Source organism: Alligator mississippiensis, chromosome 9 (genome assembly GCF_030867095.1).
Source record: "Alligator mississippiensis isolate rAllMis1 chromosome 9, rAllMis1, whole genome shotgun sequence".
NCBI lineage: Eukaryota > Metazoa > Chordata > Crocodylia > Alligatoridae > Alligator > Alligator mississippiensis.
The window spans coordinates 60,374,087-60,399,014 of NC_081832.1; the positions used below are offsets into that span (position 1 = coordinate 60,374,087).

The 24,928-nt window shown below is 50.7% G+C and overlaps 1 protein-coding gene across 4 annotated transcripts; it reads right to left on the reverse strand.

Annotated features, from left to right (window-relative positions):
• Nucleotides 1-4,021: 4,021 nt before the first annotated feature.
• On the reverse strand, nt 4,022-24,928 carry ARHGEF37 (Rho guanine nucleotide exchange factor 37). 4 transcript variants are annotated; one of them, XM_014597620.3, is made up of 13 exons: nt 24,627-24,928; nt 20,636-20,865; nt 18,323-18,443; nt 17,303-17,450; nt 14,969-15,168; nt 13,764-13,894; nt 11,563-11,667; nt 9,434-9,544; nt 8,752-9,081; nt 7,959-8,087; nt 7,319-7,514; nt 6,252-6,424; nt 4,022-5,606 (listed from the first exon to the last, which is right to left on the reverse strand). In XM_014597620.3, exons 2-13 carry the CDS (start codon nt 20,849-20,851, stop codon nt 5,373-5,375), a joined length of 2,094 nt encoding a protein of 697 aa, XP_014453106.2. In that variant the 5' UTR covers nt 20,852-20,865; nt 24,627-24,928; the 3' UTR covers nt 4,022-5,372. The 4 variants fall into 4 exon arrangements, with proteins under 4 accessions (XP_014453106.2, XP_014453105.2, XP_059589486.1 ...); XM_014597619.3 differs by having other exon boundaries at nt 20,636-21,158; XM_059733503.1 differs by having other exon boundaries at nt 20,636-22,176.

A 24,928-nucleotide genomic window follows, 5' to 3' on the forward strand; every position in this document is an offset into this window, starting at 1 on the left:
GCTAGGTGCACCATGAGGCTGGCTGTGGCCACCATCATGTAGAGATGTATTGGGGTAGCAGAGCTTGGAAACAAGGCCTGGGCTAGAGGATGGCAGGATCAGGACCTGTCTGTTGCTTGGATGGCGCCCTGTCCTTGGGCAGTACCATGCCTGCTCTCAGCAGGTAACGCTCTAAATTTATACACTCTTGCTCTCCCAGCAAGTAGAGGGGAAGCAGAGGACTCATCCTCTTCCTCTTCCCTCCCCCAAATGCCCAGCTTTTCCTTGTCAGTGGAGGAGACAAAGAGAGTTCTCGTACACAAATGCTTCTACCCTCATGAGCATGCCTCACGCGCTCAGGTCCCGGCAGGCTTCCTCACAAATCAGTGCTCACTCATCCCCTCAAAGCCTCAGCTCTGCTCCTGGAAGGCACCTGTGGCCTTCTATATCCCACATATACCCAGAGTCACACACTCAACCCCATTACCAACTCCTGGCCACATAGGCACCTCCCTGACCCACAGCCTGACAGTGGAGAGAGACCACAGACAAATGCCAGAGTGCTTCACAATGTTGGCCCAACAATGGCTAACTTCAAGGGAGACAATTGCTGCTTAAGCAACAGGCTTGTGTACTGAAAGGAGGGGCAGACACGCTGGACTTGAAGGGGAGGACTTGCAAAGGCCTTTAAAGTGCTAATGAGATGCCTTGATGATGAGAGACAAAGATAGCAGCAAGAGGCCCTCCCAACAGATACACAGCCGGCCTACTGCTCCTGAAGATGAAAGAAACTTTATTGACAGAGGAGGGTGAAACCCAGGCACCAGTCTGCCCCTAATGAGGGGATGATGATTCCAGCTGTGAATACAGATGTTAATAGGGCTCTACCACCAGACTGCATTCAGTCTGGCTGGCCTAAAGGGATGTCTTGACTGACTCTGTAAATACAGCATCTAGTCAGGTGACAGCACGCCCCCACCAAATGCAGCCATGCCTGGTGTGGAATGCAATAGGTATTTACTAGCAGGCTGCCATGCTACATGGTCAGTCAGGGTGGGAAGAACAGAAAGCACCTCCTTGAAATGCACTGGTGGGGTGAACTTGCAGAAGGCAAAATAACCCATGCCCTAGGTTATGATGTGGCTGGGACACAGGAATCAATGTGCATGATCTTCCTAAAATTGCTACAGAGGCTCTGGTTTTGGGAGGTGCTCAGGAGTCAGCTTTGTAGCTCATGGAAAGAAGGGTAGGTAATGTGCTGCACATGCACAAATACCCTGCAGAAGTCCCCCTCCTCACACTATCTCTGGACAGCCTGCCTGTGACCATGTACAGGGAGGAGAAACAGAGACTAGGTGCTCTGCAAAGCACTACCTTCTCTTCTCCATGGCCTGCTGGAGATCAGGGGATGGACTGTGGTCCCAGTGCAGTGCACTCCCCGAGCATGCACACAGATGTAACAGCGCTGACAGCAGCCCCAAGGCTATGCTGGGGACACTCAGAATTTCCTTTTGAAGCAGCCACTGCACCGGGGCAGCCCACTGAGCTATGCCCTTGTCCTGTTGGAAAAGGATGTGTATGAAGTTTTCAGGCAAGGCTCTAAATGGATCCAGCACTGAAGGACTTACCACCTTCCCCTGGGGGCAGAGGCAGCAGCTGGTGGGCACAGGGCGTTCTCTGCTCCGTGCCCCCGTGCCCTCAGAACCCTCATGCAATGGGTGCCCCTGGAGAACATCCATCTATGCCCAGCCCTGGTGCATGTACCCTGGTGGCCCACATTGCCACTTCTCTGTACACAGGAACATGTGTGTGCCTGGCAGGCAGCCCAGCTCGCCATGTGCTAGCTTCCCCAGAGCTAGTGCTACCTTCTGTCCTCAGTGCCTTTGCTCCTCCTTTAGCAGGAAGCTGAAGTGCCAGGGCAGTTGGCAGTGGCAGAGAGAGTTGGGTAGGGTGTGCATTCTGCGCATTTGCTTTGTACAGTGACCTCAACCTATTTCATGCACGGGACAAGAGCAAAGGCTCTCAGCATTTATAATAAATAACTTGCCATTGATTTTTCCAACGCAGCTCCTTTCAGTAGAAATGGCATGTTCAGAGCTGCTGGAGTGTGTTGTGCCCCTCCTGCTGCCCTTGCTCTCTGCTTGAGTACTGGCCCAGGGTCTGCCCCTCCTCCTCCCATGGGGTCTGTTCATCCTGATGCATTATTCAGCTTTGCTCTCCTCTGCTGTGCAGGGTTGGGGCCTCAGGGGGCTCTGTTATCAAGTAATAATAAAACTGCACCTTCTGGGCTTCATATACATTGGTCTGAGTTATTCTTCAAGCCCCATTTGCCCCTCTCCCAGAGGTAAATGGAGGTGAGAAGAGAAGCCTGGAAGCTGCTGAGGGAGGGAGGGTCAGAGCTGGGATTAGAAAATAGAAGTCACCAGCTCCCAGGCTTGTCTGCAGGGCAAATCTTTCTTACCAGCCTTCCTGTTCACATTCAGAGTGTTTCCTCAAGCCCATCACCCCCATGTGCTACATGTCACAGTCCCTAGCTCTCTGCTGCATGACGATTTTCTCAGGGTGGAAGTGCTGATGCTGCTATGAGGTCTGTGGGTTCTTAGTACTGGTCCCAGGGGAAGCAAGCAGCAGCGATGTCTCCAGCGAAGGACTGCACAGATCTCACCTTTAGGGCTCACAACAGGGTGGGAGATCTGCCACTTCTCCCCTTCTGAGTCACGTGCCCTGGCTCTTTGGTTATGCAGAGTATGTAATGGCTGAGTAACACTCTTTTCCCTCTCCATCCCTGCAATAATGGTTGAGCAGGTTGCCTCCACTGTCCCCAGCCTGCCTCTAGTCCTGCCAGAGCAGGGAGAGAGGACAAGGCAGGACAAGACCCTGAAGATGGAAATACTCATCTCCCACATCAATAAGAGCTCTTTGCAAAGATCCATTCACCCAGTAGGGAAATGTGACCAGCCCTGAGATGGAGGTGTTTAGCAGAGCCCAGTCACCCTAGATACCAGTTTGGCTCAAGAAGCGAAAACCAATCTAGAAGACAGAAAAATTTGCTAGGGAGGGTTTTAGAGAGGCTATGTGTAGTAATCCTAGAGGGAATCTGGCTGGGACTCACCATGTAATTTGGGAAGCCGAGCTTCCTCAACAGCTGAAAGGGCCTGAATTAGGCATAGGATTAATTGTTGAGCTGTGGGATCTCCCAGCATCTCAGCCTCTGAATTCACCTACATCCATCCAGAGCACAGTGTCCTTTGGCATCACCCAGTACTTCTAGCACAGGAGGTCACTGCAGCGCCTTAGGATTCCCTCATGTGTCTCCCATTCAAATCCTGACATTTCCCGTACCTGCATACTGAGATCAGCCAGACTAAGATGCAGGCAGAAGGAGCGCTGAAACTCTCTGGCTGGCTTGTTCTTTGTGCTGCTGCAGGCAGCAGGGAACAAGGGATGCCAGAGCCTCCTGTCCAACAGCCAACCTTCCCAGGTGACTGTCATGCCAAACTTTTTGCATCACAGGCACTGCAGGTCAGCAGACAGACAGTGCAGTTTTGCCATCTAGTGGCCAACCTGCGCATGTGTAACAAAGCTTTGCACTGGATTCACTGCTGACATGGGACACTCAGGAATTCCTGCTTCCAGCTACTGAAAGCAAGAATCTCACAGCCCTTTTACATCAGAGCATCAGTGTTTCTTACCTTCTGTGATTAGAGGAAGTATAATGAGCTGCAAAGAGAACTTATGAAGGAGCAAAGCCAATAGGATGAATAGTCCCTGCTGGACAGAAGCAATAGGATAGCATAGCCTCAGGAACCCTAGGTAGTCAATCCACTAGGAAGGTGATGATGATATACTTCACTGACAGTGTCTGTGCTGTGCTAGCACTATGACAACTTACCTCCACCCCCATATGCACACACCCCGACCCAGTGCTGGAGTCAAAAGCATGGCATGCCCCCTTTCTCCAGAGTACTATTAAGGCTTTGTTGTTCTAGAGCGTGTTCTGTTCAGCATTACCAAGAGCACTTTAAAAACAACACTGCCTGAATGGCTTTTATGATAGTTTATTCCCCATGGATCAAGTGAGTTTGTTCTGTGAGTATATTTATATAGATGACACATAAGATATCATTCCATGTTAAATATTAATAACAGTAATACCCTGCTCTTATACAGCACTCTTCATCCATAAATCCAAAAGTGCTTTACTAAGGAGGTCAGTAGCATTATCACTGTTTTAAAGATGGGGAAACTGAGACACAGATGCGGGATCTGTTATGCCCAAGGTCACAAGATGGGCTGGGAATAAATCCAAAATGTCTTTTGAGTCCCAGGCCAGTACTCAGTCCATTAGATCACACTGCTAATACTCTTTAGAAAGATTCAGGTGCTGCTGTGTTGTCTATTTAAAGTGCTAGTCAAAGGAGTTGGCTCTGGTGTGCTGGAGATTGAGCAAGGACTGCAAAGGCAGCTGCTGGGCAGATTTCCCCTGGCCCAGCTCCAGTCTCAGCTCTGTGTGCACCTCCATGGCTTGCTTGATCCTTGGTCTCTCTGTTGAGGTGGCCATAAGAGCATGAGCTACAGCCAGTTGTGGTGATGCTTTGAGGAGGTGTTCTTTGGTCTCTCGGTCATGCTCTAACCTCACAGACACCTTTCAGTAAGGACAGATTTTCTTCCAATTCAGAGGCCTCACTCTGTCAGGTAAATCACCCTTGCTTGAAGCTCATCTGCCTTCTGGCTTGATTCTGTCTCCTTTTCCTGTGTTACGCTTTTCTCCTTGTAATTCATTTCAGTAAGTCCCAGTATGACAGAAGTCCACACGACCCCTCTCCTACTGCTACCCTCCCCCTTTCCCCCTCCCAAAGAATCATAGGAAATTAGTGTTGGAAGGGACCTCAGGAGGTCACATCTAGTCCAACCCCCTGCTCAAAGCAGGACCACCCCAACTAGATCAAGCTGGGCCTTAAAAACCTCCAAATATGGAGATTCCACCACCTCTCTAGGTAACCTGTTTCAGTGCTTCACCACCCTCCTAGTGAGAAAGTTTTTCCTAATATCCAATTTCTTAACATCCCTTCATGGCTTCTAAGAAAACATGAGGACACACACAACAATGCAACTTCACACCCCCTCACTCAGGCCCTCATAGGCAACAACATACAAGACATCCTCACACCCACTCATACACACTCACGCTCACAAAGTCACTGTGCAAAATGCTATGGCAGCCGCTCTTGTCCTTCCCTTTCCCTAGGTGAGCTCTCAGCCCTGTGGGCCATTCGGTATCCCTGCCATATCACTCCCCGGGTCCCCTCCCTGCATAGCAAGCCTCACTGGGGGGAACTGGGTCAGCAGGGGGATGAACAGCTCAGTTCTGAATCTGAGCATCCCTACTGTCTTTATGTTTGTTGAGTTGGTGGAGACCAAGCAGGCAAGCTCCACCCCAGTGGCTCCCAGGGAGGAACCATCACCAGGTAACTGGAAGGAACATAGCCCCTCTGTCCATTCACTTCCACCAGGCTCCAGTCCTTACTGCCCTTCTTATCATGAGGTTCCAGCACTGCCACCGGCTGCCCTGCCTGGAGGCTGACCTCCTGGGGGCTCCTGGCTGCAAACGAGAAACCGGCGACCACCTGGACAGGACAAGAAGATACAGATAGAAAGCCCTCAGTGAAAAGAAGGCTCAAAGGGTGGAATGTGCCATGCCTGAGGGGAAGGGGAGAACAACTGCTATGTAAGCCTGCAAGAACCTCACCCCTCTAGGCTAGATAATTTCAGGGAAATAAATACTGTACCTGGGACATGAGCATGTCTGCTGTGAGCCAAGAGCTCGGTGCTCAGTGCTGTACCCAGGTGTAGTGTAACATTACAGACAGAGTATTTGTGGTCATACATGCAAAGGATTAACCACATCTCATCCTTTTGAGCATTCTGTGCTCCCCATAGGGCCTTTCTTTTCTTTACACCAGGTGAGAGAGCTGCATGTAGAAGTATGTGTACATCAGTGGAGGAGATAAAAAGAGTCCTTTCTTCTGCAGCATCAGGCGGTGACTACTGACAGAAAGAGAATACCAAGTAGCTGGGCCTTGAGCCAATCTGTTATCAGATCCCAGCTCCTCTGGAAGCTGTAATGCACAGGCACATATGCATAGGTATTGGTGTATAGTTGTACCTGCTGTGTGTGCTTGCATGTGCACTTGGGCAGATATATGCACAGAAACAGAGACTATGAATCTATTAATGAATAAACAGGCTGCTGCTATGTTTCCCACACCCACCTGGGAAGCCGGTGTGACAATGGGAACTGGAGGCCTGGGAGCTTCAGGAAAGGTGTAAGAGTGTCGTCTTCTCTCAGCTCTGTCATCTGGGGCTAGCGTCTGCATCCTGGGCTTTTGGCTTTGGTCCAGGTGATAGGGTTGGAGTTTTCCAGCAGGGACGTATCCTCGGGGACCTGCAGGGCACACGAACTACGTCAGAAAGAAAACCACCATAGGTCCATATCATAGGGGAAGCATAGGCTACTTGCTACTGATGAAACACTTCTTTTTTGTGGGTATGGTTAGGGAAGCAAGAAAAGGGTAGCTGGCCATGGCCTGGCATAACACAGCTCTGCCAATGCACCTCTGCCCTGACCTGCATCTTTGAGTCATTGCACACAAGCTTAACTTGCTCCCTGGAAGAAACCCATGAAGCACCAGGAGGCCCAGAGACCCTTCTTCCCAGGTCATGGTGCATCACAAATACTAGTGGGGAAAAGCTGAACATCACATACAGGTTCATTTAGTTGCAGACCTAGTACTGCTGGAAAAAAACAGGAGTGGGTTTGGGTCTGGCAAAAGCAGGGGAGAGTCACTGCTCATTCCTGTTTCATCCACAAAGTCCAGGAAGAGAGAGATGCACACAGCTTGAAGCTGCACCCATCTGCTCTCTCCCTCAACACCTTGGGATCTGCCCAGTGAGCTTCAGCAGCAATGCTTTCAAGCAAACCACCCAGCATACACACACACACCCTCAGGCCAACTTCTCTTAACCTTAGGGTTGCTTATTATTATGAGGGAGCTCTCAGTTGATGCAGACACAGAGTGATACACCAGAGTGGGATGCAGGGCAAGCACCCAGAGAAGAAGGGTTGCCCCACTGAGAAAAGAAATGCATCACAGACCCAGAGCAGCACCTGCTTTCCCATGTCCCCATGGACAGAAGCTCTGTTGGGACATTTAATCCACCCGTAACACTGAACATTGGTAGAACACAAGTCTCCTGCTTGTTGTTCAAAACTGACCTAGGGAGGGGAGGGGCTCTCAATATCCCAGGGAAGAAGGAGGTCTCTGCAGTCCTCACATACCTCCAGCATCCACCAGCCATCTGTTAGTGTTGCCCTTAGTGTCCATGCCATGCAAGAGAGCCACAATCTGTCCCCTCTGCAGGGTCAGATCCAGGTCTTTGCTGCCACTGATGTTGCTTATCACTTGGTAGAGCTTGTCTGGACTGTGTTTGCTCACAAGTGAAAGGACCCTCCGCTCCTCCGCAGGGCTCAGAGACTAATAGAGAATGAGATACAAGCAGAACTTAGTCAGAAACGCCTTCCTCAGCTTGAGATCACACCTCCCTGGTTATTTTTCCCCATTTGTGGTATTATTACATCACTGTGAGTGGTCAGGGTAGGAACTCCTGTGGGCTGCTGTTAAACTTCTGATCTGCCTCAGGGTACCAAGCCAGGTCTGCAGAGCTGGAGACACCAGGCTTTTTTTGGTGGAAGTTTTCTGATTCAACTTTGACTACATTGCCAAGGAGTCAAAGCCACTATCACAGCTAATGCAAAGGAACTGCAACCAGCTGTCTCTAGCTTCACTTCCTTTCCAATAGGGGTGGTTCATGTGAACTTGTGAACCACTGAGTATCTACTCAGACATCCGATCTCATCAGTTATGTGATGAGGTGAAGGGGAAAGGGAGGCAGGGGGAGGCCTTTTTCCAAGCTCCTACCTGTACCAGAGGGCTTGGCATGACTGTCTCGAACTTCTGGCAGAAGGCATGAAGCTGGGTGCCAGACTGGCGTAATGTGTCTTCCACCATCTTCCAGAAAGTAGGGAGGGGAAGGTGGCTGTGTGGCAGCTGTGGAAAGAGACCCTGGGGTGAGAGAGAGCAGCAATGGGGAAAGAACACACAGAAAGAAACACACCGAAAGAGTGTAAATGAAGAGGGAAGAAGGAAAGGGAGAAGGAAGCAGGAGAGAATGGGTCTTAGAAGAACAGGCCCTGAAAGAACCTCTATCCATCAACTGTATCTCTTCTCAGACTTTCAGTGTCTGAGAGTGTGAGATACTCTAGGACCTTACAGGAACACCTGTCCTGCCAGAGCTTTTTTGGAATGAATGACATTCTGGTTTGCTCAGGTGAACTCATCAGGGTGGGAGCTGTCTTCTTGTTCTTTTTGCACAGCACCCACCAGCAGTGAGGACTGGTCCATCACTGAGACCCCCAAGCCTCACCACAGTAGAAATAATGCTTCTCCTGAGTGGCTCTGTGGAACTGCACATGAGGTGGCAGGGTTACCCTGAGCAGTAATGAGGCCACCACTCTAGACCTCCCAGGAAAGAGGGAAGACAAAACTGCGCAAAAAAAGTGATCCTCTGTGCCTTGGGCTATAGAGACTGGGAGACAGGGAGGCACCCCACTACCTAGAAAGAAACTAGCTGGTGCCTTGCATCATGCAAGCCTGGGTGAGGCAGCTGTACATTTAGGCCAGCCATGGGAACAACATGCTTGCATGCCATTACCTGGGCCAACTCCCTTGTAGTCTCTTCCAGCACCTTCTTGGCCAACTCCCTTTGAAGGGCTACAAGTGAGTTCAGTATCTGCCCCAGCAACTGCAGGGCCACCTGATTAAACCTGGGGAGCTCAGACATGAGCAGGGCATTGATGGCAAGGTAGGTGTTCATAGCAGCTTCTTCATCATAGGTCACGCTGCCTGTCTCACTCTTCCGCTCCTGGATCTCCTCATAGTCAAGCAGCTTGTCTAGGCGCTTCTTGATCAGCTGTTGTGGCCCCTTCAGAGCATCTGTCAGGCTGCAGAGTGGCTGATAGACCACCCGGTTCAGCCGTCTCCTCTGTGGGACAAGAACCCAAAGGCACTGCTGTGAAATCCTCAAGAGGCAACCCAGTGTACCAGCCTGAGCACCTAGAATAACCTGGGGGGGCACCCTCTGCTCTTCAGGTCTGTCAAGTCTTACAGCAGCTGAGCTTCTATCTCCTGCACAGGAGGCAGCTGTGAGACAAGGGAAATCCCCATGTCTGCCAAAAGCTGAGGCAGAAAATGGGCAATGCTTTTGGGGATGCAAATTAGATAGCCAGGTTTTCCCACAATTTTACATTCTGACAGAGTTCTGGACTTCACTGCTCACTGTGAGCTGGTAAAAACAGCTCTATGTCACAATACCTGGGCAAGTGAAACATACTCACAAACTCTGGGAAGATGGTGAGGTGCAGGTTTCCTGCAAGGCAGCGATATTGCTGGACAGCTCCCTCTTCAATTTCTAGCTCACACTCATGTGGTTTGGAAATGAGGAACACCTAAAGTGGACAAGAAATGGACCTGAGAAATTGTACGTGTGCGCCCAAGCCTGGGACATCCCCAGAGCCATATTAGCCTCTCCTGAGCAACCTGAAAGCCACCTAGTTTGAAGGACAAGGGCCACAGAGATGCTTGCAAAGGGGTCACTTCCAGGACAGAGGGCAGAATGAGACCCTTACAGCCACTTGCAAATCCGATCCATTTGGTATGGGTCACCCAAACCTTCAGTCCTCTCTGGTTGTAAGCTAAAAGCTACAGCAGCTGTCCAACCCTCATAACAAATGCCCAGGGCACTCAGGCTAGTGTTCCCTAGGAAAACATATACCAATGTGCTGAGCCTGGCAGCACCAAGTAATCCCACAATATTGCCTTGGGGCATGACAGAAAGCTGGCATATGCTCAGGAGTCACTGCCCAAACCTCCTTTCTCCCAAGTGCACAAAGCAGTGTGCAGAACCACCCCCCACCAAGACACATGAGTGTACGCAGTCCAGTGCTTGCCAGCAGCCTAGCCAGAACCAGAGCCTCCCTCCTACTTTGAGACCCTGCTGCCAAGTTTCTAGTGCTATAGCATCGTCCCCTTTCCCAGTGCAATGGGAGATGCTTTGACACTGTCTGGAGTGCTGTGTCTGGAGCTGTGGCAGTGTGGCTGTCGGAGTCTTCCCTCACTACAGAGTTGTCTTAGGATCCCTGCCAGGGCAGGGCACCTGTGACCAGTGGGAGGGGAGAGAAGCTGGACAGTTACTGGGAACAACCGAGCTCAAAGTGGATTTCATTCCACCTTTCCCATGAAGGGCAGTGTCTCCCCCAGTGCTGCAGCCCTCTATCACATTTCAACGCCAGTCTGGCTCAGACTGAGCTGAGGACTACAGTATTGCATGTAAGCTCCTTCTCTCTGCTCCTGGCTTCACATCCCAGGGGATGAGTCACACTCTTGTTGCTACTGAAAAGGTCAGAGCCAGCAACAAAGAAGGTGGAAGGGGGAAACATCTTTGGCCTCTAAATCATAGGGCAGTTCTATTGGAGACATGCGTACTGCTTTTTGAGGCCTGGGGAAACTCCTGTGCAAATGCTGCTGCCCTGCTAGGATGGTACAAACAGAGGTTTAGCTCTCTGCTGGTCGCCCAGGTATAATACAGGCAGGTGTTCAGACCAAAGGGATCAAGGAGTGGCCAGCCTGCCAAATGGTGCATTGGAAGTCTGGGTCACTGCTGCCATAGGAATCGCATTGTCCCTTGATTTCATTTACATGTACAAGAGGATTTTACTTGGGCGGAGGTGGGGAGACATGACCCTCTGCTCTTTCCTCAGATGATTCTACAGGTTCCTGGGAAACTGCATCTGATCCCTGCACTCATCTGCCTATGTCCCTGCCAGAGCCTAGGGCACTTACACACATGCATGGAAGCTGCATCGACATGCTATAAATCCAGTGCGCCAGAGCAGACTACATGAATTGAGTCTGCTGGAGCACAGGAATTAATGTTTTCCAGCAGGCTCCAGCAACATGTGTATCAGTGTCCCCACACTGAAAAATGTTGAAGGAGCTTTAGTTCAAGGTGCCCCGCCAACATTTTTTCAGTGTGGGGAAGCTGATACACATGATGCTCGGGCGCATTTAATTAGTGCAGCTCGCTAATCAAAGCACCCCCACCACCTCTCAGAGCACATCTGTAAATACCCTTAGTGTCTTGGGTGCTCAGTCCATTACCTGGCTGCTGGTGAAGTCTCCCATCTCACCCCTCTGGGGCCAATGCAGGGTTTTTGCCAATCTCAAGGGATGGGCCTTCACATCTGCCCAGGAAACTATGTCATGTCTCACTGACGGGGAATGTTTCTAGATATTTAGGTTGTTTTCCTCTTATTAATTTCATCTAATTTCTCTCAGTCCAGTAAAGAATTCCTTCTTTTCTGTGGGTTTTAAACCCTTCCAAGATCTACAGGGAACCGAAATGGCTGTGCCTAAGCTGCTCCTGTGGGTTTCTAACCCTAGGCATTATGGTACATGTAGATTTTACCGCTAAATTGTTCAGGTAAGAGCCCATGTTCTCCTTCAGCATGGTCACACCGGAGGCCAGGCACTGGAATTTTTCTTCCAGATCATCATACTCTTTGTCTTGTGTCTGCAAGTCAACAGCAGAAAGTTACATTAGGGGCCCTTGGAGGGGAGATTAGTCTATTGAATAATCTGAGCAGGTTTGGGGGATGGACTGCATGGGAAGGACTGGATTCTAACACAAAATGGAGTGAATGCCTGCCTGATGCTAGTGGGCAGTTCTTGGAGATGGACATCCTGGTCCTATTGTAAGCCATGGGACTTCAAAAGGTCCACAGTTTCACCCTGAGTATACAGGGATGATGACAGTAGGGTAGAGCTGGAGCATGGGAGGGTCTTCCACAGCCTTGGAAGAATGTATCAGTAGCTGCCTACTAGAAGAATCGTGTCCTCAAAGATTGAAGGTGTTGGCTCCACCATGCTCCATGTCCTCACTGACCAATGGATCACAGAAGTGAACTTAATGCTCAGCTCAGATCACCAGGTATTCCTCTCATTGGGGACTAATGACCACAGGGAGCCACACAGAGGCTGTGTTGTGGCTCATATGATAATATAGAGCACATGTCATGGAATCATAGAAACACAGAGCTAGAAAAGCCCTCAGGAAATCACCTAGTCCAACCCCTTGCTCAAGGCAGGAGCCTCTATTTCTAAACTGTCCCAGATGAATGTTTGCCTAACCTCTCAAACACTTCCCATGATAGAGCTTTCACAACCCCTCTAGGCAGTCTGTTTCACTGCTTCACCACCCTCAAAGTTAGAAAATCCTTCCAAATATCCAAACTAAATTTCTTTTGTTGCAAGCTAAGCCCATTACTTCAGGCCCTGTCTCCTGGGGACATGGAGGACAGTTGATCACCACCCTCTTTAAACAACTCTTTTTGTGTTTTGCCTAGAATTGTAAGGTTGGAAAAGGCCTCAAAAGTCATCCAGTCCAACCCCCTGCTTCAGTGACAATACCTTCCCAGACTAATACTCAGGATATGTCAGTGTTGATCATATGATCTCAGCATGGGTCACTGTGACAAGGCGCTTAGCATGCCTGTCACTTTAAGAGAAGGCAGGCAGTGGGAGAAGCTGCCTGCAGGTATGGCAGGAGCCAGTTAGAGTCACCTGGCCAGAAAGGGGTGGGGCTTGAAGCATATAAACCCAGGGCCTGAGCTGGTCCAGCAGTCTAGCCCTGAAAGCCACAGGAAGAGGAGCTCCTGGCAGCAAGTTGCCAGAGTAACCTCTGAGCTGGGGAAAGCAACACAGGTGGTTTGCAGAAGGGACTAAGGGGAGGCAAAAAGGTCTCAGCTCTCCCAGAAAGGAGAGAGGAGCTAGAGAGTCTGGGGATTTATAGCCCAGGAGGGGGTAAGTGTTAGCAGAGCCAGGGAGCCTGAAGGTATCACTGGCCCAGGAGTGAAGCCAGGGCCCAGAGATGGGCCAAAAGCTCAGGAAGGCTATAGTTGTAGACTGATGAGGCCAGGGGACCCCAGGAGTCTCAACTATCCTAGGAGCAGGCTCAGGGCCAGAGAGAGGGGCTAAAAACTGGGGGTCACAGCTGGACACCAAGAGGGACCAGCAAACTTATAGCTCATGAGAGTTGAGGACTGGAAGCCCATAGCCCAGGAGGTGAGTGTGTCAGCAGGAATGAGTACCATCTGTGAGGCATGGGTGTGGTGTAAGAGGTGGTTGGAGCCACTTAATAAGCACCTAGAGCAATGGGTGCCTTGAGGCACATACAGGCTGGGAGGGCCCGACTATGGACAGACTGGGTTTAGGCTAGTGGGGTCCAGGAGAGGATCTGCTGGTGAAGGAAGGACAAGGACTGGTTCTAGGAGTAACAGGCAGCTTCCCTTTCATAGTCTAACAATTCCATCAAGGTGTGGCAGGAAAGAGCAAAAGGGAGGGCACCTAGAATCAGGCTGAGGCAGTGGCCATTTTACCATCAGGGGTCACCCCTGGGTCCTGGCCCTGCTACAGTCACCCAGGTTTTGCATGTGCTATTTACAAATATATCTGTGGTCAATGTTAAGCCTTGTAGGCTACAAGAAATTTCAGATGTGGAAAAGATGCTTTCAGAAAGTGGTCCCCACGTCTCCTGCTGTGAGGATCTGAAATCACCTACACGGACATACAGTCCTGTTCCTGGCAGCTGGTCCTGAGTGAGGCCCTCACCTTGGGCACAATGCCGGCTTCATGCATGAAGAGCCGGCTCAGACGTGTGGTCTTCTTGGCGATGGAGTGTGTGTTGAGCCGAGCGAGGCGCTCCCGTAGTGTCAGCTGCTCAGCCTTGTTGTATTTGAAAGCTGCCTCCGGTGAACAGGACAGAAGGGAGGGATATAAACAAGTCAAGAAGTCTCTGCTTTCCCCAAGGCTCCACAGCTTCTCTAGTCCTTGGGGGAAGGGGGGGGAGGGAAATGTGGCGCTGCTACCTCATATGCATGGAGGAGCACAGCTGGAGATACTGGTCACCTAATAGCTCACTCCATTGTGCACCTGCCTGAGTCTCCTTTCCTCCTGTGCTTAATCACCTGCACTACTTTGGTCTCATTTTAATTAGACCATGAGCTCTGTTCCCAAGTGCTTATGCATTGCCTAGATCCATGGGACCCTGATTCTTCAAGGGGTTCCTCAGTACTACTGTGATATAAATAATGCTAAAGAAGGCTTGGAATAGTAATAAGCAACATAAAAACAAAACCACTGCTGGAAGCATGGAAGCACTTTAGCGCCTTACCCACATCTGCTTCATTAGCAGAAAGGGTGAGAAAACTTAAGCCATTAATAGAGTAGCAAAGGCAGGCATAAAAGGCCAACTGTTTAAAAGCTGCGTCTTGACCAAAACTAGAACTGATACTGATAGGAGAGGGCTGGGCACTGCAGAAACACATGAAGGTTAATTTCTTAGCTGAATAAAAATTATTTTAAAATGGGATTTTTGAAAGTCTGATTTATTTTGTCTTGTTGAAAATCACCGGTTCCTTTTGCCTGTGTCACCTCTAAGCTCTGAGAATGAAACATGCCCATTGGTTTTGCTTTCTGATTCTCACCCACCAGCACTACACTGCAGAACTTCTTTCAATTAGTAGTAGTAATAGTAATAGTGCAACAGCAGTGCCTACAAGCTCTAGTTGAGATCAAGGCCCCATTGGGCTGGGCACTATGTGGCTGTATTGTAAGAGAGAGGACTCCTGCACTCTTAACTAGACACACAAGATGAAGGTTGAAAGGAAGGATTAGTTCACTTTGAATTAAAGCCAAACTCAAAAATGGTTTCTGCAGGGCTTATAAGAGAGCAAATGAAGGTGATTCTACTTATCTCAGGCTTTAAGACCCACAGTCACCCTGGCTATGCCTCCATTTCACTGATTCTCACTCACCTACTTCCTTGCGCCTTTTGTACTCATTGATGTTGGCGCTGACCTCCAGCATGGCATTGGTTGCGCTCTGCAGGGCAGGGTAGGCGCCATCACTAGGTGATGTGTTCTCCAGGATCTTCTGCAGCAACAGCGCATACTTGGTGACCCGCTGGACTGGCATTACCAGGAAGAAGCTCAGGTCCGAAGCACCAGTGTGAGGTCTGCAGGTGAGGTGAACAGTGTGTTTAGCCATGGGAGGGCTCTGAGCCTTCCTGCCTTTCCACTGCTGAGTGAGAGAGTTCTAACATGCAGAGTCATGAAGAGGGTCCGGCAGGCAAAGTGGCCTCAGACACAGGATTAAATGAGACATCCCCCTCCAAATTGATACGGAATGTGGATTATGTCCCCCACCCCACTCCATCCTGAATGATCCCCTTGCAGGGAGGTCACGTTCCTCCATAGACATCATAAGCAGGCTGCCCTTGTTCCCCATTCCTTTGCAAATCCACAGCCAGATCCCCAGCTGCTGTAAATCGGCACCTCTTCCTCTCTCTAGCTCACTGACAACAGTGGGGCTTTGTAGCTTTCCTCCTGTTTGGGGGAGGTTGTTTTCCCATGCTGGGGATTTCTCAGCTATGAAGCCCTGACTTCAGCTTTCCACGGGGCTGCAGGCAGAGGACATCAGCTGTCACCCTATGCTAAGACACTGAGATGACTCTCTGCCAGCTGCAGAGAGCAAGCAACCCAAAGGACACTGCCAGTCACGGCCTGACATCCTTGCCTCATTGAACAGTGCCACACTTGTTTAACTCATAGGCCCCAGGATTGATTTTTGTCTTGGGACAGAGAGACCGGCAGTCTGTGACTAGTTGCTGTTAGCAGTATGAAGGCGGTAGCAGGTTGACAGTGTCCAGGTTCCCCCTGCAGCATGGTGGGCACTCTTCAATCAGGACATGCCTTGCCTGTTGCACTCCAAGAGGCATAAGAACTCACACAGCTCCTCCTCATCCCCCACTGCACTCCTAAGCATCAGGACCCATTGATGACCTAGCTAATAGAAGCTGGCAGGTCCACAGCAATCCACTCCTGTCCTCAGGACATACAGGGGACTGGGAGGTACCTTCCCATCCATTATGCCTGTGAGTGATGCTTTCTTGTTGGCCAGCCAGAAGCAGGGAGCAGGTGTGGGCTGTGGATGCTGTCAGTCATCAGCCTTTACAATGCTCCAAGTCTAGACAGTTGAGTTGAGGATCTAACACGAGGACCAAGCTCCAGTCCAGGGCAAGTGCAGCATGATGCAAAGGCATGTGTTTCTGACCCTTCCTTCCTGGCAAATTAACACCCTGCATCCTGCACACATGCTGGAGGGAAGAGGGATAGCCCCTAAAAGCCCATGCACCCCCCTCCAAGGACTCCTTCTCCCTCTTTTATTCTAGGGTCCCTTCCTGCCCAGCAGGGGTAAGGTACGTCTCCCTCTGGAGCCTGTCACTGCTGCTCCCTACTCAGCCGGGGGTGGGGGGTGTGCCAGGTGAGGAGAGATTCTGTTGCCCCCCACTCAGGAGCTCAGCTGTCCATCAGGCCGGGCTTGATGTGCAGAGGAGAGCTGTGTGCCCCAGGGCAGTGCAGAGCCATAGGGCCACCCCTCACACCTTGGTGTTGCCTCTTCAGCCCCTGGGCAGGTTGTCTGCTGGTCCTACCCGACCTGGCAGGGGTGAATTACTGGGGTGCCTGCTCTGCCTCTTGACCTTCACTGCTCCCCACAACCACGGACAGGAAAGAAGTTCCAACCTCTGCTCTCAACCCCAGGTATGAGCAGCCAGCTCCCCTGAGAGGAACCCAAAATCAGTCTCTGCTCTGGTTCATCTCTGCTAGTTTCAGGGGCCGTGCTCCTCAAGGTCTAGGTCACTGCCTCCCACGGCTGCCTCAACAGCTGCCTGAGGTGGCCACAAGCCATCTCCGCCTCTTATCTCAGCTCACCTACTGAAGCAGAATGTCTGATTTGATCTCATTCAGCAAGGTCTTCTGCAGGTGCTGGGAATGCCCCATAAATCACTAACCAGTCCCTACTATGCCTCCTACTGAGCCCCACAGCAACTAGCATCCAGGATTCTGGGACTTGGAGCAGGACATCAAGGGGCTAAATGAGGTCATGGCATGAAGGTGGTTGCTAACCCTCATTTCATGCTATACGATCCAGCTGGTTGAAGGCATCACCCACCCCCAGCTTCTTCAGGGACCTTCTGTTAAGAGGACAGGGACATCCAGCTAGCTGCATGAAAGCAGCGTGCTTCCATGTTCTGTCCATCATGGACCACCAGTGCACAGCACTGAGCCTTCTCAGGAACAAGTACTTACACCATTGTATTCAGGGTGTCTAGGATCTCCTGCTGCAACCGTGGGTCTTTCCTGTAACTTTCCACAAGCAACAGGGCCTGCTCATAGCTGGCACAGTAGACCTTATAGACACTCTCCATCTTTTCCTTGAACTCCTGAAACAAGGCACCTGGTGCAGAGAGAGAGAGTAGTGGTGGAAAGCTGGTCCCTCTCATGGGGGATGGATTCCCTCAGCACACATGGTGCCATGTAATAATCAGCCTCCTTGTGGGCAGAGTCAAAGAGAAGGGAAAGACTGAGTGGGTCTGGTGACCAAGGTAATCTCTCAGCTCTCAGCTGAAATTTAGGCCCACCGGCCAGGGACAGTATACAAAAAGCACACAGTGCCTTTGAACTTGGAGAGGGTTGGAGGTCTCCTCATTCTCTAAAAGAGTAATGGAGGGAGTTCAGAAAGCCCTCCCCTCCTCCCCCAACCAGCTGGAAATTAGGTTGTGGGGACCTGAGCAAACAAGACAAAATGGCACTAGGCCTGCCACTTGCCAAGTATCACCCAACAACAGACATCACTGCCCCTCAGGCCCTTTCTGACTGGGCAATGTCACTTCTTACTCTGTTTTTTCCTCATTTCCATGGCTAGGGTAGGGCTGATCTCCTATGTGATGTGGTTTGTGCCCTGCAGGACTAGTGTCTCCATGATTTCATGGAGCCAGTTGAACAGATGGTGGTGTTTAATACACAGGACCCAGCAATCCCTTCCCATCTGGCTCTGGATTTCAGGGAGAAGCAGGTGGACTCTAGTGAGTGGCATGGAGCTTGCTCCAGAGGGACACGCTGTTGGTGGAGGCTGCCAGAATCACATTAGCTCTGCCACACTTAATATTGAGGAGCAAGAGTGCTGAGGAAAGTATGTGTGTGTTGGGAGATGGACTGTGGCTGCTTGGATGAAACCAGCCTTTTCCCCCTGCTGCTCCTGTTGGGACCTGGGTTGTCTGTTTAGTCTCAGCATGGCACATGAGATGTCACTGCCACCTTCACACTTACTGATCTGGTTCAGCTGCTCAGTGTGGCTGACTGTAGCCTCCAGCCTTTTCAGGAAACGTCTGGAGATATGCAGGACATCATCAATGTTCGAGAAAAGCCCTTCCAGGTCCAGATCAGGCAGCTGAAAGGAAAATGAGTCATCAGAATGAACTCATTCCTAAAAAGGGAGTGTAGCCTGGAGCTGACAGGCAGGTGGGGTGAGTGCCCTTCAGGATAGCCTCTCAGGCTGCACATAGGACTGGATGGATGGAAAACAGTGATTTGGCATCCCAGAGTATCAAAACCGAGCCCTCTTCTCCTAAGGAATAAAAATGGGGCCTTGCAACAACCAGAGAATGTCAGTCCACAAGCTCCACCAGCTGTGAGGCACAGACTTGAAATGGAGCCTCCCACATCCCATGATATGCCCCTGTGCCAGGTTGTTGAGAATCCTTCTCTCTCTCATTGTTCTGCTGTAGGAACAAAGTTGCCATCAAAGCCAAGGCAAGTGACCTGGAGAAGGATGCCTTGAATTCAAATGCCTGTGTAAGTCCATCCCAACCATGCAGTTGGTCCAATGAAAGACATTGATCTGAGAGGCAAAGATTTTTGTGGGCAAAGCCAATACATTTTTACACAACTACTCGGTTCAGAGAAGATAGCAGGTTTTGTTAAAAATATTCTAGCCTGAGCACACTGTCTCCATGGCTTTCCCTTACCTATATCCAGGCACCACAGCTGCAGAGCCAGGAATCAAAGCCACACATGCTCATTCACAGTTTGCACACAGATGTGTGTTGTGTGCACATCACCAAATGTCTGTGCTCATGACTGCAGCCAGGGTAACTTTAGGGGATAGTTTGGGGAGATTTGTCCCTTGGTGTTGTAGCATAATTTAATGGGGCAAAACTCTACTGGGATTACTTTCATTCTTTGTGCATCTGGCTTGGAAGGGTTTTAGGCCAACCAAGGGCACACGTTTAGGAAGGGGGTGGGTTCTTTTGGACTTGGACATCAATCTTTCAGAACTGGTTAGGCACATGTCTGCCTTGTCTGCTGTGGAAGAGGCTGCTTAAAGGGCCTTTATGTGTGTTATGTCAGGGGTTTTCAACCTTTTTTAACAAGCATACCCCTTCATAGGCAGTGGAAGGTGGAGGGGGGCTAATGGGGCTTAGCCCCCCCAAAATGTGGGACAGAGGTAGGGCTGCAAGGCAGCCTGGCCGTGGGCTTCTGGCAGCTGCACCAGAGACGGGGAGGAGAGTGGGTGCAGCAATGAGGGAGGGAGTGGGGCTGGGGCTGGGGGAGGGGCAGGCACTGCCCAGCTGGGGTGGGGGGGACGCGCGACTGATCCATGAGCAGCTCATCTGGGGGGTTCAGCTCCTGCTGCTACGCGCACCCCAGTAGGGCATGGCGGGGGGGCGTGTGCTACCAGATCTGCACAGGGCAGGGCAGGCTGTTGCTGCGAGCTGGGGCCGGGGTGGCACTGGGCTCTTCCCAGCGAGGTGGGACTGGGCCAGGCTGTGCTTGGGGCAGGTGGTGGCAGTGCTGGGAGCGGGGGGCTGCAGCCACCTCAGAATTCACCACAGGCCCCCAACCCTGTCCCCTAGTGCTGCTGCCACTCGCCCAGAGCACAGCACAGCCCAGCCCAGCACCCGCTGGGAAAAGTCTGTCGCTGCCCCAGCCTGCAACAGCAGACTGCAGATCCAGCAGCACATGCCTCCTGTGCCCTCCCGGGGCATGTGCAGTGGTCGGAGCCACCCCCACTCCCCAGCTCCCTGGACAAGCCACAATTCCTTCCCGCACCCCAGCCTACCTCACCCCACCCCGACTGGGCAGCGCCTGCCCCTGTGCCAGGCCCATCCCGATCCCCCGCCCTGGCCCTCCTTTCCTCTCTCCCTGCAGACTTACCTGCTCGGGGGGAAACACACGCGCTCAGCGCTCCCGCCTCAAATTTTTTTCTTCCTCTGCCTGTAGTGGCCAATCAGGAAAGCAAGCTGGGGTGGGGGGCGGGAAAGAGCATGGTACCAGTGGCACCCTGCATGTCCCTCCTCCCTCCCCAGGGGAGATGCTGCTACCTTGTGCCAGTTTGTCCCTGCCTGCCCACGCATACCCCCTACAACCTTTCTAAGTACCCCTGGGGGTACGCGTACCCCGGTTGACAACCCTTGTGTTATGTGATAGGTCTGTGCCCTGGTCATTTAGCATCTCCATGATTTCATGGAACTAGTGAAACAGACTGTGGTGACTGGCAGACATCACTTCACTTTGACACCAGTGAACATTTGCTGATCATTATCTGGTCTCTCTGCTGGGAGAGTTTAGCTGACATCTCACCTGCTTTTGCTGGAGGTGGGCCCGTATATCTGACACACACAGCTGGATGGTGTGGACATAGCTGGCCTCTGTCTTGATCAGCTCTTCCACTGCCAGTCTTTGGTTCTGCTCTGTTTTATCAAGCCATATCACCTCTTCATAGATGGAGCATTCAGCCCCTGGTATCTCTGTCTCTGTCTCTGTAGCTGGAGGCTCATCACTGCCAGAGCTCGCCATGTCAGCAGGAGGCTCTAAGGGAGATGGAGGGGGGCAGGGTTAGAGCAGTTCTCCAACTGAGTCATCTCAGCAGGTTTAGGCAAGACTTCACTGAGGGAAGGCTCTTTGATTCAGTGGGACCCGCTCTGCATCTAGCCGAGACTGGCAGTAACCAGAAGTCCAACAGCCCAGTTTGGGTGTCAGTCGAGTGCAGTCTCAGTCTAGTGTAGAGATAAAGCTTGGATCATTCTTCGGGTGACATCATGATACTACACATTCCAATATGATGTATAAACAAGGATTTATCTTTTCAGGATTCTTGGCAAAGCTGGGAGAAGAATAAGGAGAAAAAAATATATTGTTAGTTGCAGCAAATGAGCATAGAAAAGAGGCATGTAAAAGGACTTGGGAACAGTTGCAGTCCTAAAATATGAATTTTATTGATCTCTAGGGCCAGGTTTTCAGTTATACTAGGCACACAAGCTGTACAGGCCAGGCACACAGCTAGGCACACAGTTATGATGTCTGCTTGCATAAAGATGATAAATGCACACACATGTGCTGTATACTTATTTGCTGTATGCACAGGCACAATGATCTAACCTGCAGGAGCACCAGCAGTAGATAGGTATGAAAAAATTAGCTCTGGGTGGCCAACATGTCGCACAAGTGCCACCAGTGGCACAGGTAGCCTCTGAGTGTGGCACACAGTAGATCAAGAAGGGAACAGGCAGCACAGGAGCAGATGAGGGCAGGAATCAGGAAGCAAAGCCATACATAGGGCAGGGAGCATAGGAAAGGAAGCATAATGCAGAGTAGCAGATCAGGCAGAGAGCACAGGGCTGGGAGCAGAAAGCAGAGCAGCAGCTTGGGCACAGGAAAGGGATCAGAGATTTGGGGAAATAGGCGGGACTAACATTTGTGGCTCACCAGCCAAAAATGTTGGCCTCCACTGAATTAGGGTATTTGTTTGCAAGCAAGTGCCAAAGCTGCTTTCAAAACTGGGACCAGGAATCTAGGATGACGCCCATCAGTGACACAGGTGATTGGGCTGCTCTTCCACCTTGCTGCCTTTGTGTACATTCCTTTTGGATCAGGGTCGTTATTAACACAGCTTCTAATTCCACTTTAATCAGCTGGAATCCTGCCTGCTGCTCCACAGCCTTATCCAAGCTTATTAGCATTCTTTCCATTGACTGCAAGGACCTTTGAATCAGACGCTAGCACAGGCCATGCTGTGGCATGGGGTATCAGGTTGGTTTGTTACAGAAACTAGAAAGAGAAGTATTATCATTAGCAAGGTACATGCCTTTTACATGGATGTGCCTGCTTGGTTTCCTTCCTGCCTGCAGAGAGCAAGAATAAATAAAGTTAGCTCATGCAGTTTTCTTCCTGTGCTTAGCTCATTTGGAAGCTGAGGAGGAAGAAACAGCAATCAGCCTGGCAAAGACAAAACACTCCAATTCTCCCCTGGGTGGGAACCTTGAATAGGATAAGCAGGGGGCTGCCTGCGTCAGGCCCAATCCGCTGCAGAGAACAGCTTGTCCTAGCCCAGGCTCCTAAAGGGCTTTCAAACAACCAACAAGGCGTGGGAGCCAAAGGGGAGGGGCACCTGCCAGGTGATCCTCCTCCAGAACAGGAGGGGAAGAATGAGGTCAGGGCGGAGATGTCTGAGCAGGATAACAGAGGTGCTGTGGAAACTGAAATTGCTACTGCCGTGATGCAATGCGCTCCTCAGGGGTGTTTTCAATGCACTCAACTCAAAGAGGCTCCAGAGCTGAATAATTCAGCTTGCTGCCACTTCAAGTCCTACCCAACTGCTTGAAAAGAAATGCAGCCCTGATAACAGCCTGTGTTTGGGAGAAGAAGAAAAATTAAACTAAAAGAACAGTAGGTCCTGGGTACTCTCAGTCACCCCTCCCATTTTTAAAGGTACACTTTCTGTTTTGTTGGGGGTTCTTATTTGTGCTCCATTTGGATGTGACTGCAGAAGATTTTTTTAACTCATCTGTCTAATCAGTGTTTGATATCCCTTCCTTTGCCAGTTCCCCACTACATCAGGGCTGTTGCTGCAACAGGGGAACAGCTGATCATCATCCTCTTCTTTGTAACAACCTTTTTTTCACTTAAAGACTTATAAAATGCCCCCTTAATTTCCTCATCTCCAGATCACCTGGTTCCCCGCAACTTTCCTTGTATCACGTCACACCACAGGGCCATGGAGTGACTTATTACTGCTGCTGGTGCACCCCACCTGCACTGTTCCAGCAGGCAGAATTGTTACCCAGAGAAGCAGCTGCCATTCCAGCTCCACGGCTAGGGACAGATATTGCACATACATCAGTATAAGTGATCAGAGACTGGTTCAAATCTGTAACACAACATACATTCAATGCACATAAACCGCTTTCAAAATGGCCCAAACCAGTTTAAGATAAATCTGGATGGATTGTAGTGTCAGACTTAACTGATTTAATTTAAATTGGTTTATTGAACTTCTGTCACAGATCTCCTACAGATTCAGGTTAACTCTCAGTCCTCCAGCATCCCAGGGTACTTTGCACTCCCCCACCCCACCCCCGGTTAGGTGGGCTAGACTTAGCCCAAGCTGTCTGCTCCAGGAGAGCAGGGAGGCATGCTCTGGCACCCCATACCTTTTGGCCTGGGCCACTGCAGGCATGTGGCTGTATTTTCAGAATCAGAAGTAAATGTCTGTTCATTTGATTTTTGGTTCAATCTACACAGTTTAGACTAATCTGTGAAGACTGAACCGATTCAGCCTCGGGCTTTTTGACTATCTGTACTTAGCCCATGGGACTCAACTGCTCTGCAAGCGTGTAGCTGCCAGAGTAGGCTGCTTCAAACCCATCTGTAATCATGCTTCTTTCAGGCATCTCCCAACATCTGCTCTGAAATTCCTGCCCCACCTGAGGCTGGTAACACCATCACCCAGCACATTAGATAAGGCTGAAAGGTTCTGCCTGTGACTGGTTCTGTGGCTAGAAAGCATCCAACATGGTGGATTGATGGGATCTTCATCCAGTCCTTCCCCCCACAAAAAAGATTGTCCAAATGACACCCCTTCACTGCTTTGTCTAGTTCCCCTTAGAAAGTCCAAGTGATGGAGACTACACCTAGTCCTTCAGTGTGGAGATCCTGCAGGCTAGTCCTTGCCACTGTCAGGATGTTCCTCCTCAGTTCATTGCCAGTGTTCAATAAATCATATTTATAGCAACCACATGATAAGCTCCTACACTATAGGCAGGCAGCATGCCTAGCAGCTAGAACAGGGAGATGGAATTTCGATTCTCAGCTCTGCCCCTGTCCTTCGAGGAGGTCACCTTCCCCTTCTGTGCCTCCATTTCCCTCCACATAAAATGGGGATAACACAATCCTGACCTACCTCTGTGCAGTGAATGAGCTGATCACGTGAAAGCTCCCCTAGATGCGGAAAACACTATTAGCATGCCTGGTGTGACGCAGTTGTAGGAGCACAGATGGGTTGGCTCTATACTTAAGACGCCCTCTCTCCTCTCCACCCCACAGTCATCATGTGCCTGCATTTTTCCCACTCTCAGAAGTACCTTATCTTTTCCCTCAAGAGGCTGCCCTGGGCATGCACAGACTCTGGACTGGACACATAACCCTCCTGTACAGGAGACAGCAGCTCCTAATTAAAGACTGGCCCCTCCAGTATGCTCCTGACACACTCCCAGGCCCAACCACATCTCTGACATAGCTCCAGGTGTAGTGAAGCAATTGCCAGGTCTGGCTTTGCTTGTCTCTTTATTCTTACCTGCTGATTAATCAGGGATTTTGCTCTTGGAGCTTCTCTGGGTGCTGCTGTTGCTGTTGCGTTTCCTGCTGCCTCTGTGGGAGTTAATGATAAACTACTGTGTCTCAGCTGCATTGGCACAGCCAGCCCGGGCAGGAGGGACCAGCCCACTCAGCTGCGTGTGTGCTCGTGAGCCAGGCACAGCTCTTCTCGGTCACTGTCATTCTCCCTCGAATGACTGCAGCAGCAAGAGACAGTCCAATGGAGTCAGCACAGAAGTCAAGCTGTGCTCTCCCTGTGCAGGCAAACGCAGTCAAAGCAAT

Bases quoted from the DNA above. Each gene is read 5' to 3' on its own strand.
- ARHGEF37 (XM_014597620.3), bottom strand. From the start codon at position 20,851: ATGGCGAGCTCTGGCAGTGATGAGCCTCCAGCTACAGAGACAGAGACA. The intron at 9,545-11,562 runs GTAAAATCTACA...TGTCCACTTTAG, and splicing joins CTTACCTGAACAATTTAGCG to GTGTTCCTCATTTCCAAACC. The intron at 7,515-7,958 runs GTAGGAGCTTGG...ATTCTCTATTAG, and splicing joins TGCCAAGCCCTCTGGTACAG to TCTCTGAGCCCTGCGGAGGA.